The sequence below is a fragment of the Molossus molossus genome, unplaced genomic scaffold (genome assembly GCF_014108415.1).
Source record: "Molossus molossus isolate mMolMol1 unplaced genomic scaffold, mMolMol1.p scaffold_m16_p_14, whole genome shotgun sequence".
NCBI lineage: Eukaryota > Metazoa > Chordata > Mammalia > Chiroptera > Molossidae > Molossus > Molossus molossus.
In genome coordinates, this window is record NW_023425349.1 from 58,448,199 (window position 1) to 58,465,198 (window position 17,000).

The 17,000-nt window shown below is 38.0% G+C and overlaps 1 protein-coding gene across 21 annotated transcripts in view; it reads left to right on the plus strand.

Moving 5' to 3' along the window:
- KDM4C (lysine demethylase 4C) overlaps positions 1 to 17,000 on the plus strand; it is a 444,842-nt gene that overhangs the window by 131,178 nt on the left and 296,664 nt on the right. For 17 of the 21 annotated variants that reach the window (XR_004959515.1, XR_004959514.1, XR_004959516.1 and 14 more), the window contains 2 exons: positions 314 to 417; positions 5,759 to 5,896. Coding sequence is in view for 13 of the 21 variants with exons in the window: in XM_036261620.1 (XP_036117513.1) it covers positions 314 to 417; positions 5,759 to 5,896 (242 nt within the window). In the remaining 8 variants the exon portion in view is untranslated. Of the gene's footprint in view, positions 1 to 313; positions 418 to 5,758; positions 5,897 to 9,844; positions 9,993 to 11,231; positions 11,264 to 17,000 lie in introns of those variants that run through there. The other 4 variants (XM_036261634.1, XM_036261635.1, XR_004959517.1 and 1 more) reach the window with 3 other exon arrangements.

Consider the following 17,000-nt stretch of genomic DNA (forward strand, 5'->3'; position numbering starts at 1 on the left):
AGAGAGAGACATCATTTGGTTGCTTCCTGCACAACTCTGACCAGGGCCAGGGGTTGAATTGCAACTGAGGTACATGCCTTGGACTAGAATTGACCCCTGGACTCTTTGGTCCGTCGGCTGACGCTCTAACCGCTGAGCCAAACTGTCTGGGGCCTGACTAATTTTTTTGTATGAGGGTTTATTTTTGTTGGTGGAATTGACCTATATTTGCCTAAAGCTGTTATTTTGTAAGACTATCAGCACAAAGCTTAAAAAAATCTGAAAGTTTATTTTAATTGATACATGACTGCTTATATTTATTATTTCCATTTAGGTTTTTTCCCAAGCAGTTCTCAAGGGTGTGATGCATTTCTTCGCCACAAGATGACACTGATATCTCCCTCAGTGTTGAAGAAGTATGGTATTCCCTTTGATAAGGTATATTAGTGTTACTCTTTAACAAATTCATTTTGTGTGTGTAGTATTTGTATTTAAGGCTAATTTAACATAAACTAATAGAGCTTCGACTTCAGGTAGGATTTTTAGGATATGGGGAGAAAAATTCAGATTCATGTTTAATAACATAATTATTTATCTAAATAGTAATTTGAAGTTACTTTTATTTCAGGATACATTTACTAGAGATTTCATGCTATTACAGTTTACTTATAACTGCTGATAATAAGATGTAGCATATTTGACAAAATAAGATGTAGTACTTCTACACTGAAGTCTTTTATATGAGCAACATAATTTATGTCTATTTTTTAAAAAATAATTCAGAACAGTAATTATTAGCAGTTTGGTTGGTTAGAATCAATGATTATGGTACTAGTATATTGCTTCGAAATACATTTGGACATAATACAATTGAGATTTCATTATGGATAAAATTACCTGATGATTTAATCAGATATAGTTTCATTGGAGTATTTCTGAAGATTAAGTTCTGGAAGACTCTGTACATGCTAGGACCCTCTTTCTTTGTGTCCTTGGGTACTTATTGGGTCAGAATTATCACAGAACATGAGCATTTTTATGTGAAGAAGCTGAAATGAAAAAAGCTTTTGACCAAATAAATAAATCTCTTTCAGTTGGAGGAGGATTAAGTCCTTAGCTACTTGCAGAAACATTAAAAAATAGCTGCACTCTCATCTTCATTTTTTGTTTGACTTTCTTCTCATAATCCTTGCTGTTTTCTACCTTAGAAGCTTTTCACTTATGATTAAGTCTTTACCTCTTCTTAATTTCAGGCCCTTAAAGTCCTCTCTGCCCCCTGCCTCCTACCCCACTTTGGCTTTGTTTGAAATAGAATTTTTACAATGACCAAGAACCTTTCTCCAACTTGAGGTGATCCCTGTTCACGCACAAACTGTCTGTGTGGCAGTTGTCATGACACATGACATCTGTGCGATGAGGATGCTCATACCTTTGGTTTACTGACATACTTCTGCCTATGACAAAAAGCATAGCTCTGAGATGTGCACTGTGGGAATGTCCATGATGTAGAGAGGGGTTGGCGATGGGCTGTAGCACTGTTGCAGGCATAGTGGTCAGAGGCTGTGTCCCCCAGAGGGGACACTGTCGCTTTAGGGCTTTGTCTTACTTGCAGACACCTCTGGACAGCGGCTTTTCGGCCTTGGACACATTCATCAGTGAATATTTCTTTTAGGTGGTTGGGATAAGCTTGATTGGGCACTTTTATTTATGTTGGAATATTAGCAAGTAGAGGAGTGGACCAGAGTCCCCCAAGACAGAAAAACCTCAGTGAGCTTAGGCCTGGTGCTAGATAGGTATTGATTAAGCTGTTCTTTGGAGAGGGGGTATGTGAAGTAGTAGGACTGAGGGGTTGGTTCATTTTTCCAGGATGGAGATCTTTGGAGCTTATAGGTCCTTTCCAATCTTTGGGGAAAGGAGGTAGGTGCCCTGCACCCCTTTCTAGGCTGTGGTTCTCCAAGTACTACTTGGTACATCACTAGGTGCACCAGACCCTTATCTGCTCTTTTGAGGATGGGGCATTTTCTGACTTTTGTGGGAAGTGACGGGACGATTGTTCATCCTCAGATGGTGAGACTCCGGTAACAAGAGGGCTGATTGACAATTTTAGTTTTTCCTATGAAGTACTACTACTTCCTCTTTTGCCTTGATGATGAGTGGTGTGTGACGCATGATTCTGTACTCCTCAAGGAACCCATTCTCTGATGGTGATAATGTAGCATGGGACAGAGTAGCACAGGCTTTGGAATTAAACTATTTTTTTTTTTGGCTAATCCTCTCCCGAGGATATTTTTCATTGATTTTTAGATAGGATGTAAGGCAAGGAGGGGGAGAGAGAGAAAAATCGATGTGAGAGAAACACATCGATTGGTTGCCTCTCGCACAACCCCAGCTGGGGCCGGGATTCAAACCTGTAACCCAGGTATGTGCCCTTGACCAAGAATCGAATCCTCAATCCTTTTGGTTTGGGGGCTGAAGTTGTAACTGCTGAGCCAAACTGGTCAGGGCTGGAATTAAACTTTCCTAATTTAGTCTAATTCTGTCTCTTGGATAAATTACATAGTTTTTCTGAGCCTCATTTTCTTCATCTGGAAAATGAGATAATAATAGTACCTACTTAATAGGGCTAGTATGAGGATAAAAAGAGATAATCTGTATGAGCGATTTTCTACTTTTTTCATCTCATAGTACACGTAAACTAATTATTAAAATTCTGTGGCACACCAAAAAACATATTTTTTGCCTATCTGACAAAAAAAAAGTTTAATTTTGATTCATTCACACCAGACGGCTATTGTGTTGCTGCTATCATTTTTTATTTGACAATCTAAGGGGAAAGAGGTCAGTGCTCCTGACTAAATATTAGGTATTCCATGTTTTAAAACTTTTGTGGCACACAGTGAAAATCACTGATCTATATATGAAGGGCTTTGCGTAGTATATGTTGTATAGTAAGGCACTTTTCCTCCTCAATTCAGTCCGCTTTCTTAGGCAATTATTTCACAGTTGGAGGAGCATTTCTTCCCTTCTTCTTTCAGTGCATTTGTACATAGTCATACATATATATATTTAACAAATAGGTAATGTCTATGTTTAGATTATGCGCATTACCCTTTCTGACTTGTTCTGTGATATGGAATTGTGATGCCTGTTTAGTTTTATATAAAAAAAGGAACTCATTCTTTTTTCCCCCTATACTTAAAAAAAATTAGTTTATTATATAGAGGCAGTAAATTGGCCTTATATTTTGCCTAACCAGGACTGACATTTTTCTAGAAATTTTACAAAGGCATAAATTTAGAGTCCCATCCAATGGGAACAGATGCTCTTCTTCAGCATAGCAAGAGCAGGGTTTTCTAGATAGAGAAGGGCTGCAGGTGGGATGTTGTGGAGCAGTGACAGTCGTTTCCTTTTTCCAGTCACAGCAGTCCTTCCCTATTCCCCGGCCTTTATAGGGCTAGAAACAGTTGACAGGGTGAGTTTTCTTCTTGTCACTAGAGAAGTGCCTAGTTCCCAAGCACATTTATAAGTAATGAGATTCAGTGAGATCAGGAAAGGAAGAGAATCAAGCTTTGTTCTCATGTGGCTCAGAATGATGGGACTAGACCGTGTTAAACACTGACAAGCCATTGTATGCGTGCCAGGTGGCAGCTGAGTTGCTGCACACAGCAATAGGACACCTGCTGGGGTATCATGGTGGGGAGGGGATGATGTACTAAATTTCAGAACTGTTGGGAAATAAAATACTCCCACACAACATTTTAGCATTCCTAAACTGGCAAGGGAATTGCCGTGTATATACCTTTATACAGTGTGTCTCCTGTATGTTTACACACACATACATACCCACAGATTCATTTCTCAACATTTTAGGACTGAAATGAACCATGGTGACAGATGAACCAGTGAGTAATAAATTTGAAAATCTAGTATAGGGTAGACAAAACACACAGACACACACATACACTCACAAAACAACACTGAAAAATTTAATATTTTTCTGTAGATCATGGTGTATTTTGTGTACTTTGGTGATTATAAAAATACAAATTAAAAAATATTGATTTGAGAGAGAGAGAGAGAGAGAGAGAGAGAGAGAGAGAATACAACATCAGTCCCTTGCCTCCTGCACACCCCCTACTTGGGATTGAGTCTGCAACCCGGGCATGTGCCCTGATGGGGAATCGAACCAGTGACTTCTCTGTGCATGGGACGACGCTCAACTAACTGAGCCATACTGGCCAGGGCAAAAATACAGATTTTTTTTTTTTAATTTCAAAAATAAAAATAGAATAAGTACATTTTTTGTACTTTTAATTTTTTTCATCACTGTTTATCTCCTCTATGCACTCTTCCACATCCATCCAATAAATAATTTTTTTTTTATCCTCACCCGAGGACATTTTTTCATTTTTTGTTCAGATACAGTGGGAGGGAGAGAGAGGAACAGAGAGAGAGAGAGAAACATCGACGTGAAAGGGACACATCGAGTGGCTGCCACTCTCACGACCAACCAGGGCCAGGGACAAACTACAACTGAGGTACGTGCCCTTAGCGGGAACCAAACCCGGGTCTCTCTGGACCACAGGTCGACGCTCTAACCGCTGAGCCAAACCGGCCAGGGCCAATAAATACATTTTCATCTTTGCTTTTTAGTTCTGATTGGTTTACCTATTATTTTAATTACATTTAAAAATGCATCTATCACACATGCATACATATATACATTTATTTGAATAATTCTTTGATAGAAATTTTACTGTTAGTGAAATATAGTTCATTGACTGTTTCCTAAGTATTATGAAAGAATAATTTGGGCCCTGGCCGGTTTGGCTCAGCGGTTAGAGTGTTGGCCTGCGGTCCTGAGAGACCCGGGTTTGGTTCCCGCTAAGGGCGCGTGCCTCGGTTGCAGTTTGTCCCCGGCCCTGGTCGGTTGTGCGGGTGGCAGCCACTCGATGTGTCCCTTTCACGTCGATGTTTCTTTCTCTCTCTCTGTTCCTCTCTCTCCCTCCCACTCTACCTGAGCAAAAAATGGAAAAATGTCCTCCGGTGAGGATAAAAAAAAAAAAAAAAAAGAATAATTTGGTGAATACCACAACTCTTTAGCAATAGAAATTCATAATAAACTTGTTCAGCATGTACTATCAACGTTTTTGCAGCTCTAACTTGAAAAATGTCAATTATGATATGTCCTAATATAATTCTAGCAATGCAAAATTAAAAAATATTAAAATATATACACTGATTGATAATATGAACAAATTTATTAGAATAAGTTGAAGACTTTTTTATATAAAATATGGTATCTTATTATGGATTGAATAATTGAATTACATTGTCAGGAGGTCATATCCTGTTTAGAAAAGGCTTAAGGGCTTGGGGGACACTTCTTTTATATTGGTTTAACTCTGATGTCATGGCATTTTTTCTTTACTTTTTTTTTTTTTTTTTATCCTCACCCGAGGACATTTTTCTATTTTTTGTTCAGATAGAGTGGGAGAGAGAGAGAGGAACAGAGAGAGAGAGAGAAACATCGATGTGAAGGGACACATCGAGTGGCTGCCACCCGCACGACCGACCAGGGCCGGGGACAAACTGCAACCGAAGTACGTGCCCTTAGCGGGAACCGAACCCGGGTCTCTCAGGACCACAGGCCGACGCTCTAACCGCTGAGCCAAACCGGCCAGGGCTCTTTACTTTTTTATAGGAAATATATTTTAATTGTACTCACAATTTGAGAAGTCTTATAATTGGAAAATATTATATGTTTTCTACCCTGCAGATCACCCAGGAGGCTGGAGAATTTATGATTACTTTCCCATATGGCTACCATGCTGGTTTTAATCATGGTTTCAACTGTGCAGAATCTACAAATTTTGCTACTGTCAGATGGATTGACTATGGGAAGGTTGCTAAATTGGTAAGTTATGCCTCAAAAATAAAGCATAAATTAAATGTGTATTCTGGTTAGTGTAGTGGGAAAGCTAAGATCATATGCAGCATTTATTTTTTTCCTCGTTGACATTGTGTACCTCTCACCATGGTAATTTATTTCAGACTAGATATATTTATTTTACATAGGCTGTATTACCATTTGTAGCTACATTTTTCTGTTTTGAAATTAATGTGGAGCAATTTACCTTGAGAGGTAATTTTATGCAACCGATGTTTGCATTCTGTCTTAATGCCACCACTTGTTTTTTTGGTGAGATTTTGTGGTGGCTCCCTGTGGTTCCATGACTGAAATGTCTCCATGTTAGAGGTCAGTCCATGGCTTAGAAAACAGCTATTTGCAGAAGAAAGTGTCTGATAAAACTATAATAACAAGTTGAGGGAGAATGGTAAGAAGAGATGATTAAAACTTCCCTTAATGTAGAAATGAATTTTTGAAAGTAATAATGTAGAACAAGAAATGTATCTTCTTGTTAAATTTGGAATAAAATTTTGCATCTTCTGCCCAGTATATTTAATTTAGTTTCACATACTGAGTAGTTTCATTCACAAGCAACAACTTCTATTAAATTTAATTAATTTCCCCCTGCGGCATTAACTGGAGGACACCTTCAAAGTTATGGTGACTTCTATTAGGTTGCTTTCTTTCCTGTGGCTTTTAAGGCAAAGGTGCAGGCTGGCAGAGGGTAGCTTCTTAATGAAACTGTGTGTTTTACAGAGTATGTAAAATTGACATAGATTTAGTGGAAAATGATACTTAACAACTTATGTGTCCTTATTTGGCCACTGCATGGTACAGGTGAGTATTATTCATTCTACATTGATAAAACTTGCATGCAGAACCATCGGGTGAACTTGGATACAGATACATTCAGCAAAGATAACTCTAGGTTTAATTTATATGTGTATTTAGAAAATTGCATAATATATTTAAATAAAAGTATAGCCCTTTGGCAGCTCATGAAGCATTTGAATGAATTCATCACATAAAAGAAAGTTCCTGCTATTAGAAGACTTTTCTGTTCTGAGTAATTTCTATTTATGAGGGGTAATTTCGAAAGGAACAGAACTGAACTCTTTCTTCTTATTATGTATTCTTCCTTATTCAATAAACCTAATAAAAACAATTATAAAACTCAGTATGTATGTACCTTAGCCAGCTACTGCAGTGTTTTTGCAGAAATGTAGTGCTAGTATCTACATTGAAACAGTATCATAGTCTCCAGATTAGAACAAGGTATGCTATTTTATAGTTTGCATCTTTAGTCATTGAATTAGTAAGTCAGCTCTCACAGCTGTTCAGTCACCAGAAAAACTAGTTGGTGTTTGTTTACTACATGTTTCAGATATGGCTCAAGGTATTGACCAAAATAGCTTCTCCCAAAAGCTAAAATATGCTGGGTGTGTCCACATTTACGTGTGCATGTGGAGTGGAGTGTGACCAAGTTAGAGAGTTCAATAGTGAACCTTTATGAAATCCCAGCTCTTGGAACCTAAAATTGTGGAATTGTTAAGAAGCAGTGCACTGTGGTAGAGGAGGCAGGGATCTGAGGCCCAACTTTCCTTCTACTTAGCCATGTAACATTAGGAAAGTCATTTATTATTTTTGTTTCTTCATATATAAAATAGAAACACCTCTCTACCCCATAGATTTGTTGTAAGGGTAAAAAAAACCCAGGTATGTTTATAAGCACTCAGTGCTGTGTTAACTGACATTCAATTTAGTCAAGGGATGTGACTGTCTTGATTCTGGGTATTTTACTAGGTATAAAATGTCAATGGTTATAATGGCAGTTTGGCCAGCCAATTTAAAATTGTTGTAATTGCATGTTTTTAGGTGTTGTCTCCATCGTCTCTTATTTTTGGTGAGGTGGTGCTACTCTGAGAATGTACTCTTTTTCAATTAATAATTTAAAACAATACCCATTTACTATCTCATAGTTCTGTAGGTTATAGGTCTGACCTTGTTCTCACCAAGCAAAATCAAGGTGCTTGCAAGGCTGCATTTCTTCCTAGAGGCTGGTGAAGAATCATTTCCTTGCTATCAGGTTGTCTGCTGAATTCCGTTCCTTGCAGTTGTAGGACTGAGTTCCTCTTTCCTTCTTGCTTGTCAACTGGGTCTTTGCTCCTAGAGGCCTCTCTCAGATTCTTGCCCATGGTTCCCTATATTGCAGAGCAAGTAATCGACAAAGTTCTTTTTGTCATGTAAAATAACATATTTGCAGAATGCAGGGATTCAGACATGGATATCTAGGCATTCTGCCTACCACAAGAGTTCCCGTGAATAACTGACATGGTGACATACTAAGAATCTACTTTGACTCATAACTAATTTTAGTTATTTTGCTTAAAAACAGGAAATTAAACCTGTAATGGATACAATTTAAAATTTTTCACTAAAATCCACTTATACTTTCTTAAATTATATTCCTCAATATTAATGTTTCCTTGGCTATTTTCAGTTAATAAGTTCTCTTACATTATAGTGTGCTGTGATGACATTTTTTTCCCCCTTGGGTGTAAATTTTGGTGTCTCATCATTTTTTTGATATATATTTTTATTGATTTCTGGGTCTTTTTCTTTAGGCAACCTTCTTAAATTGCTCAGTGAGTGTGTGTGCACACACTGTGTGTAGACACACGAGTAGATTTTAATGTTGGGAAATTAGTGAATTGGGCAGTAGTTTTTGTGTTTGCTGGGGAAAAATGTAATGTATAGTAGATTAATTATGAATTAATTAATGGACTTTAAGCTTAGAAGATGATCAAATTTATTACTTTGTCTTAATTCTTTGCCTTCTTCAGTTTATTAAAAAGGACAACTATTTAAAAATAATAAGTTATCACAAGCAGTGATGCATTATGCATTTGAGAGGGATAATTTAAAAAGTAATGGCATACTTTTTCATAGTTTAAGCACTGGGGGATGACATCTGCTTTACCTGTCACATATTTGATTTGAGTATATAAAAGCATCTAAAAGTATCTGTTTGTAGTGCAGCATTAATTAATTAATTAATGTGGGATATCCACTGATGATATTTCATATATTACAAACTAGCATTTCTGATTTCATGACGTAGAAAAGAGTTGTTACAGAAGTCTATTTTTTATTAAAAAAAAAACACTAGGTTTTGAAAAGATAGCCCAGGCTCACTGATATATTGGTGGTCTCTGCTTGACAGCCAGCAGACTTGGTTAATAGGACCTTTTCAGCTCATCCAGGTGGCTGCTGTTGAACAAAGCTCCATTGATTCAGAGAGTGTTTGTCTGCTGTGTGCCGGGCACCATGCATGTTTCTGTGAACTCCTCACTTGGAGGATGACTTGTTTGATGAGAGCAAAGAACTGAGAGCAGAGCTGGTGCTGGCAAGGGATCAAGACCTGCTTCCTTTGTCCTTGGCTGCTTGCCTTCTGGTGGCGTCTCTGGAGAAGGATGGGAAAAGGGATTTCTGTGGGTTTCTTTTGAAGGTATTACTGACCTATTGGTATTTGTTAAAAAAAAGACTAACATTGACTGCAACTCCCTTTCCAATATTTGTGCTACGCCCAAATAGCCATTTTCTAAATTTCAGCAAATTCCTGGATGTAACTAAATAACAACAACAACAACAACAACAACAATAATGTGAATATTTCACTGCCTTTTGGTATATTCTGTTTTTTAGCACTTAATTCTAGTAGCCCCTTTCCCCCTTTTTAAAAATGATATCTACCCAAATCGCCTTGTCTACAGAAGGCTGTTTTTGTGCTGAGACTGCGGAGAAGAACCCTGGAAAATGGGCAGAGGTGGGCATGAGGAGACATTGACCTCATAGCCGTGATACCAACCTAATTTGACTATCCCTGTTTCTAAAAATTTCTGCTGATGCCCCAGGCCCTTACTATTCCTCTTGTTCCTCTCTTTCTCTCCTCAGTGAGGACCATTCAGCTCTCTTTTGCCTTGACCTGCAAACTATAGCATAGCAAATCCTGCATGATACTACAGAACAGAAGGCCTGTCGTAAGGGGACACACTTACTTAACAAGGCAGTTATGTAATTTCCCCCATTTCATTAATCAGAGGTAAGATTTTCACTGTAAAACATTGAGGGGCATGTTCTGAGTAGCCACGTGGCCAGTTGCCTACTGATTTAGGCAGAGTCCGACTTTGGTGAGTGCTCAGTGAGATCCTCCTCCGCCGCAGGGATTGTGCTCATGTGTGTGCGAAGGAGAGCAATTTCAGAAAGAGCAGAGGGCTTTTAATAAACCTCCACTTGTAAAGTTGTAGTATGAGTGGAACAAGCTATCTAGTTATTTATTTTAAGCATTTTTATAGCTTTGAACATCCGTAATCTAGAGTGAAATGCTATCTATGTTTTTTTCTAGTAGAGATTTAAAAATATGTAACATAGCTTAACAATTGAAATTAGACAATGGTGCATACTCAAGGTGCATGCTTTCCGTTTGCGGGGCAGTGGAGGGAGTTCTGATTACTCCTGTGTGGCAGCTGTGGTGGCACGCACAGGGCTGCTTCCTGGCGGGGTCGGATCAGAGAGCTGGCCTGCAGGTTGTATTTCATTTTTCCGTTTGGTGGGATGAAGTGCAGTTGTTTTGATGTTAGGTTTGATGGATTTGTTTGCCACTGCATTCATTAGCTTCACATCAAAAAACTGACAGGCTGTTAAATGAAACTTTGGCTTAGATTTTCAGCTTGACTATTTGGAGACATTTGTGAAGATATTTTGTTTTTGTGTTGCAGCAGCCTCAAGCACTGTGATTGTCTCAAAGGGAAGAAAAGTTATTTACTGTACTGATTTTCTTGAGTAAAAAAGAATCATTGTCTTGGGGACAGTCATATCTAGCCTACACCATCAGAAATAGTGTATTTATGACAGTGTGTGTAGTGTGAGAGACTTATCTACAGCATGATAAATAATGTTATCTTCTTGGAAGGAGAGGTAATAGTTGGTGACTCCAAAACAATATCTCTTATTTTTCATTAATTTTATTTTAAGTGATACTCTATTATTATGATATGCCAGAAAGTTGAAAAATTACACTGCAGAGCTGGGAATGTTCTCTTATAAACTCCAGGAGCGTTACTTCACTATCCACTTTTAAAGCATCCTGACATTTGAATCCTCAAACGTTTGAACAAGTTTAAAAAAGAGATGATAGAATTTTTAAATTGATTTCCCTTTCATCTGGAAGGGATTTCAACTATTAGATTGTCTCTCATACAAAAAGCACAATATGGATTCATTCACTGTATTTTATATTTCAATCTGTCTGTAAAATTAAATTTGGTTTTTCTTAAATCAGGTAACATCCTTCCCAAAAACCTTTAATCTTGGGCACTATTTATTAAAATAATCAGGAATCATTTTAATGGTGAGTCACTAGCTTATATTTTAGTATGCTTTAGGTCACAAAATAGTAATAGAGTGATATTTCTCTATTCTTGTGGCGTGTGAAGGAAAGAAAATGTAGACTATTTTACACATTGCTCATTTAACAGTTCTTGGCATTCTGATTTTAAGTGTCTGATAATGCATATATAATATAAACTTTGTGAGCCATGAGGATTTTATATTGTGCATTTTCTCTCTTTACCTCTACTTTCTTTCTATTTCCGGAGGCCTGGTGGACAGTACAACAGTAGTGATGAATGGCTCGGTGGTGCCTTTTTTACAGAGCTTCAAGGAAAGAAGAGAAAATATGTAGAAAAAAGGAAGCATAAGAACTCATGTCCTTAGGAACTTGCATTTCAGCTGGGGAGTTAGTATTTACATATCTGGAAGAGGTATTTAGACAGAAAATATTCACATTTGTCCCTATTTTACTCTGATAAAGTTTTGAATTGTGGGCTTCAGAAAATCGGAGACTTCCAGTAATGGATTAGAAAGCCAGTTGATTAGCACATATAATGTCTGCAAGAGAGACATCTGGGGCTCAGAGCAAGGGAGCCTGATTTCATTAATTACTAATTTAAATTTGGCTGGACTGTAGGATGTAAATAGAAGTGGGTGTACGGTTCATGACACTGACAGTTAGTTCTAACCTGAAATCAAGGTAATATCTGTATTGAGGCTTTAATGTACGTTATTACCTTAAGAAAAAGTAAATTGGCTTTTTGAATAACTTACACACTCTTGAGAAAAATTAATTTGTCTTTAAGCCATTTTACTTTCATATAGTTTGAGAATAATAGTATCTGCCATTGCTTGTTCATGATGTGCCAGGCCTTGTCCAGGGCACTTTATGTATGTTGCTCATGCTATCTCAGAGATAATCAGATGCCTTCTCTCCTACCTGCCTTGCTTCTCCAACTGGGAGAGTTGGGATAATGCATACTCATTGAGTCTGGGCTTGGAGGCAGATGGTTGGTTCCCAGCGCCATGTATTTCCTGGATGGGGTAATGAATAGGCACTAGCCAAGTATGTGATTTGTGGGATCACTTTTAAGATTCTTGAAGATTTAGAATGATCCTGCCCCAGGTAAGATGTACATTACACTAGGTGGCCCCACATTCTTTCTGGTATCTGTTTCTATTTGGTTTCTTAAAGCCGATAATACCTATTTTGTCTTCTGCTCTGTTGAACAATCTATATATGAATTCTTTTTTAGCCCATAGAGCAATTATCATTACCTCTTAGGCTTTGACCTTGCTCTTTGGTTGAGTGGGAAAAACCCCCACAGAGGTTCTCTACTCCCTCCCTCATTTTGTGGAGTGAGAGGGATTCTGAGGCTTCAGTCTGGACAAAAGGATGTGTGTAGAGAATCAGAACAAAGTTGAGGATGCACCTACCTTAACATACAGGGTGGGGAAAAAGGAGGTTTACAGTTCTTAAGGAAAATATACAATAATCAATAAATAATAATTTAGGACTGAACAATAACACAAGAATAAACTCTGTGTTTTGCATACTCACAACTATAAATGCATTTTTGCCCCACCTTCTATGTTTTTATGATTATCAGGGACCAGTTTTATTGCAGTAGTTTTGAAGCTTTGGAATTTTTTTTTTTTTTTTTTTTTTTTACCATTATCTTTTTGCCCTTTTTATAATAGTAAACACGTAGTAAAATTTTACATATAGGCTTTGTCCTAGATATGTATTTGGAGAGGAGGGAAGAAGTTGGGAATGTGTGTTTCGGCCATTAGTGATCTAGAATTTAGGAGGTAGTAGAAAGAACACTTGGCAATATTTGAAGGAAGCAGGTTGGCCAACCTTGGAGGGAATAAAGGGAGAATCATTTGGGCTCTGGGCACCCTAGAGTTTATATAGCAGCTAGATGCCCTGGTTGCCCACAGCTTCTGCTTTTTTCTCACACAGTTGACTGCACTTCAATCCCCTTGTAGCTACCACTGAGATGACAAACAGTGGTTTATCTAGTAGGGCAGTGATTTGAACCGTGTGCTGCAAGAATTTTTAAAACTTGCAATACCTGACTATTTAGTCAGGGGCACTGATCTCTTTTCCCTTAGATTGTCAAATAAAAAAAATGACAACAGCCAACACAACAATAGCTGTGTGAGTGAATGAATCAAAATTAGACCTTTTTTTTCAGACTAGCAAAACATATATTTTTTGGTGTGCTGCACAATTTTAGTAATTAGTTTATGTGTTTCATGATTTGAAAAAGGTTGAAAATCGCTTTGGTAGGGGTTGTTATTTCACTCAAGTGATTCAGATCTAGGCAGTCCCAGGGTTGGTGCAGCTGCTCAGCAGGGCCACGAGGTTCCATGTGCTTCTCCTCCTTCTGTCTTACAGTCTTCCGTGGGAGGGTGCTCCTTAGCAGGCTTGCCACTGTAGCTGTGCGTACTCTAGACTTGTTTCCTCCGAGGGCCAGAAGGAAGGAAACAGTGCAAGAACATGGCTCACCTACCTCCCTCTGTCTGGGAGGAAAATCTTTCCTTGAAGCCCACCTGAAATTTTTTTTATATTTCATGGCCAACCATAACTATAAGGAAGGCTGGCTAAGTAAATGGCCAGTCACTGGCATTTTCAAACAGATGTGGTCTCTGCATAGTGGAGTTGTTCTCAACCCTGAAGAACTTTAAAAGCACGGACTCCTGGCCTGACTGAGACCAATAGGATAAGAATCTCTGGTGAGAGGAAACAGCCATTTGCATTTAAAAAATCCCCCTTGGTGAGTCTGGTGGATGCTTTGGATTGAGACCCACAGGTCTTTAGTAAATTAAGTAAGCCTTGTTTCTTTGGTTTGAGGTCCTTAAACATCATATTTTCTTTTTCTACTAAAACGGTATTTTGATTTCCAAATCATTAACTTATCTGTCTGTAAGTTGGAGTTGTGTAATAATTTCCAAGTATATTGTTAATAGCCCCTGTTCCGTGATAATTAATAGGTATTTGGGCACCTGGAAGTTTCATGGGTATCCTGTAAATGTGTCCTTTATTATTTATGGAGGAAGAAGGGAATGTGTTGGTAAAGATATAATATAATGTAAGAGAGTAGCATGAATGTTAAAGATATGAGTGTACTCTATATAGCTAGTTCTAAAGTAAGTATGAACTTTGTCCAGTGTAGTGGATTTTGTGACTGCTTTTCGGAATTTTTTTTGTTGTTGCTTATTTTTATTCCCTTCCTAGTTTTTTTCTTGTTGTTTTTCAATGTGAAAAAACAGTATAAAATAAACTCTTGATCTCTTATATAATAATGTTATTACATAGTACTGTACTTTGGCTATCAAAGCTGAACCTAAATCATCAAAGAGGTAAGTACTATCTCTGTTTAAAATATCTGGAAACAACTTTCTTTTATTTCTGCCCCACTGCCCCAACCCTGTATCTTCTTTAAGCTTACTTTTCTTCTTATTACTGTCTGACATGGATAATACTGTAATTTATTTTGTTTGTCCGTATCCCTTCCATTTGAACAAAAGGTCTTTAAGAGTGGGGGACTTAAAAAAATGTCATTAGTTCATGTCTGTGTTCTCTACCCAGCACATAGTAGATGGTTAAGAAATAGTTTGTTGAATGATTAATTGACTTACCCAAGGTCATTTAGTCAAAAGCATTAGAACCAGGATTCAAACAATCTTGCTTATCTTTTTATTATTTTTCCCCATTTAGATAATGTTTTATTTTTTTACATTTTAGCTAACATTCACAGACAGAACAAAATTAAAGATGTAATTTATGCTCTGGCTGTTGTGGCTCAGTGTACTGAGTGTTGTCCCATGGACCTAGAGGTCCTGGTTTGATTCCTGGTCAGGGCACATGCCGGGGTTGCAGGCTTCATCCCCAGTAACCCAGTAGAAACAGTAGGATGTTTCTCTCTCACATCGATGTTTTTATTTTTCTCTCCCTTCCTCTCTCTTTAAAAAAATCAATAAAAACATATTTTAAAAAAGATGTAATTCATGTATAAATGTAATGTGGGCATTCATCGCATTAAAAAATATTCTGAGCCCTGGCCAGAGTGGCTTAGTTGGATGAACATTGTCCTGTGCACCAAAAGGTCCTCAGTTCAATTACTGGTCAGGGCCCATACCCAGGTTGTGGATTCTATCCTCTGCCTGAGTGCAGAAGGCAATTGATTGATGTTTCTCTCACGTGATTTTTTTTTTCTCTCTTCCTCTCTTTCTAAATTCAATTAAAAAAATAAAAATAAAAAATCCTGAGAACCTAAAGTTTTCCATACCTAAAATCCATTTTCAAAAGTTAAATCAGCACATTAGCTCAGATGATGCCTAAGGTTTCGTTGCAGAAAAGGAAATAATCAATTTGGAAAGTTTTTAGACATGTAAGAAAAAGAAAACATGGATCATTTGAATAAAGACAGTTCTCCTTTTATCACCAATAAGCTGATTTTTTTTTGTTTTTTTTATCCTCACCCGAGGACATCCTTCCATTTTTTGTTTAGATAGAGTGGGAGGGAAAGAAGGAAGAGAGAGAGAGAGAAACATCGACATGGAAGGGACACATTGAGTGGCTGCCATCCGCACGACCAACCAGGGCCGGGGACAAACTGCAACCGAGGTATGCACCCTTAGCGGGAACTGAACCTGGGTCTCTCTGGACCACAGGCCGATGCTCTAACCGCTGAGCCAAACTGGCCAGGGCTAAGCTGATTTTATTTGGGAAATTAATTCTGTCTTGCTGAGGCTATAATGTTAATATAGTGGTCCTATTCCACTTGATTCAAAAGCCGTGGTTGGAAATGTCTACACATGGCTTAGAAGGTAGCATGGTGGAGGTAAGGTAAGGAGCACTTTGTGGCCACTGGGGCTGGATTGTAATATAGACACCCCTATTGCTGGACATGGATCCTCTTGCTAGCAGTTTACTTCACTTGATCTGATTGTTTGTTTAATTGCTCTTCAACATCACCTCTCTTGAAAGATATATATATATATATATATATATATATATATATATCTTTCAAGAGAGGTAAAATATATATATGTAGTCTTTGATACACCATGGTAATTTAAAGAGAAGGCACTAGTTAAAGGAGGACTTGGGAAAATCCCTTAAGAGGGCTCTGGACCCCTGGCCCAGCCACACAGAGATTTTCTGTGCTCAGCAGAATAGCTAAGTGTGCAATAGGATTTCTAAAATAAGGCATGTCAACCAAGGTGACGGGTTCCCTTTTTGTTCTCTTCTGATGGAACAGAAGCAACATGTGCAGATGCCCAATTTGAAGCCTTGGTGTGGGAGTTTTGCTTACTTAATCATTTAATATGACCTCTTTGAATCAAAAGGAAGTTTTAATGGGATTTCACTGAGGTCACTGGCTATAATTAGACTTTAATCTGTGTATCTATACTCTATCCTCCTTCTGCTCTGAGCAAGGTGATAGAAAAGATGAGCACTACTCTTCCAGAAATTGCTTGGTAGAATCGTAGCCTGGAAATTCCCCATAGGGGCTGTGGCTGTGGAATACTCTGTGCCAATGCCAATGAAAGTGATGAAGGTAATGTCAGAATAGTTTTTGATATTTAGGGAATAAAGAATGGGTGAAGAAACCCATGGTTAATCTCAATTATTGTTTCAGTAGTTCTACCCCTTTGCAATGAGAAGGATCAGTGTTAGCCAATTCAAAGAAAGGTGTTCCCAGTT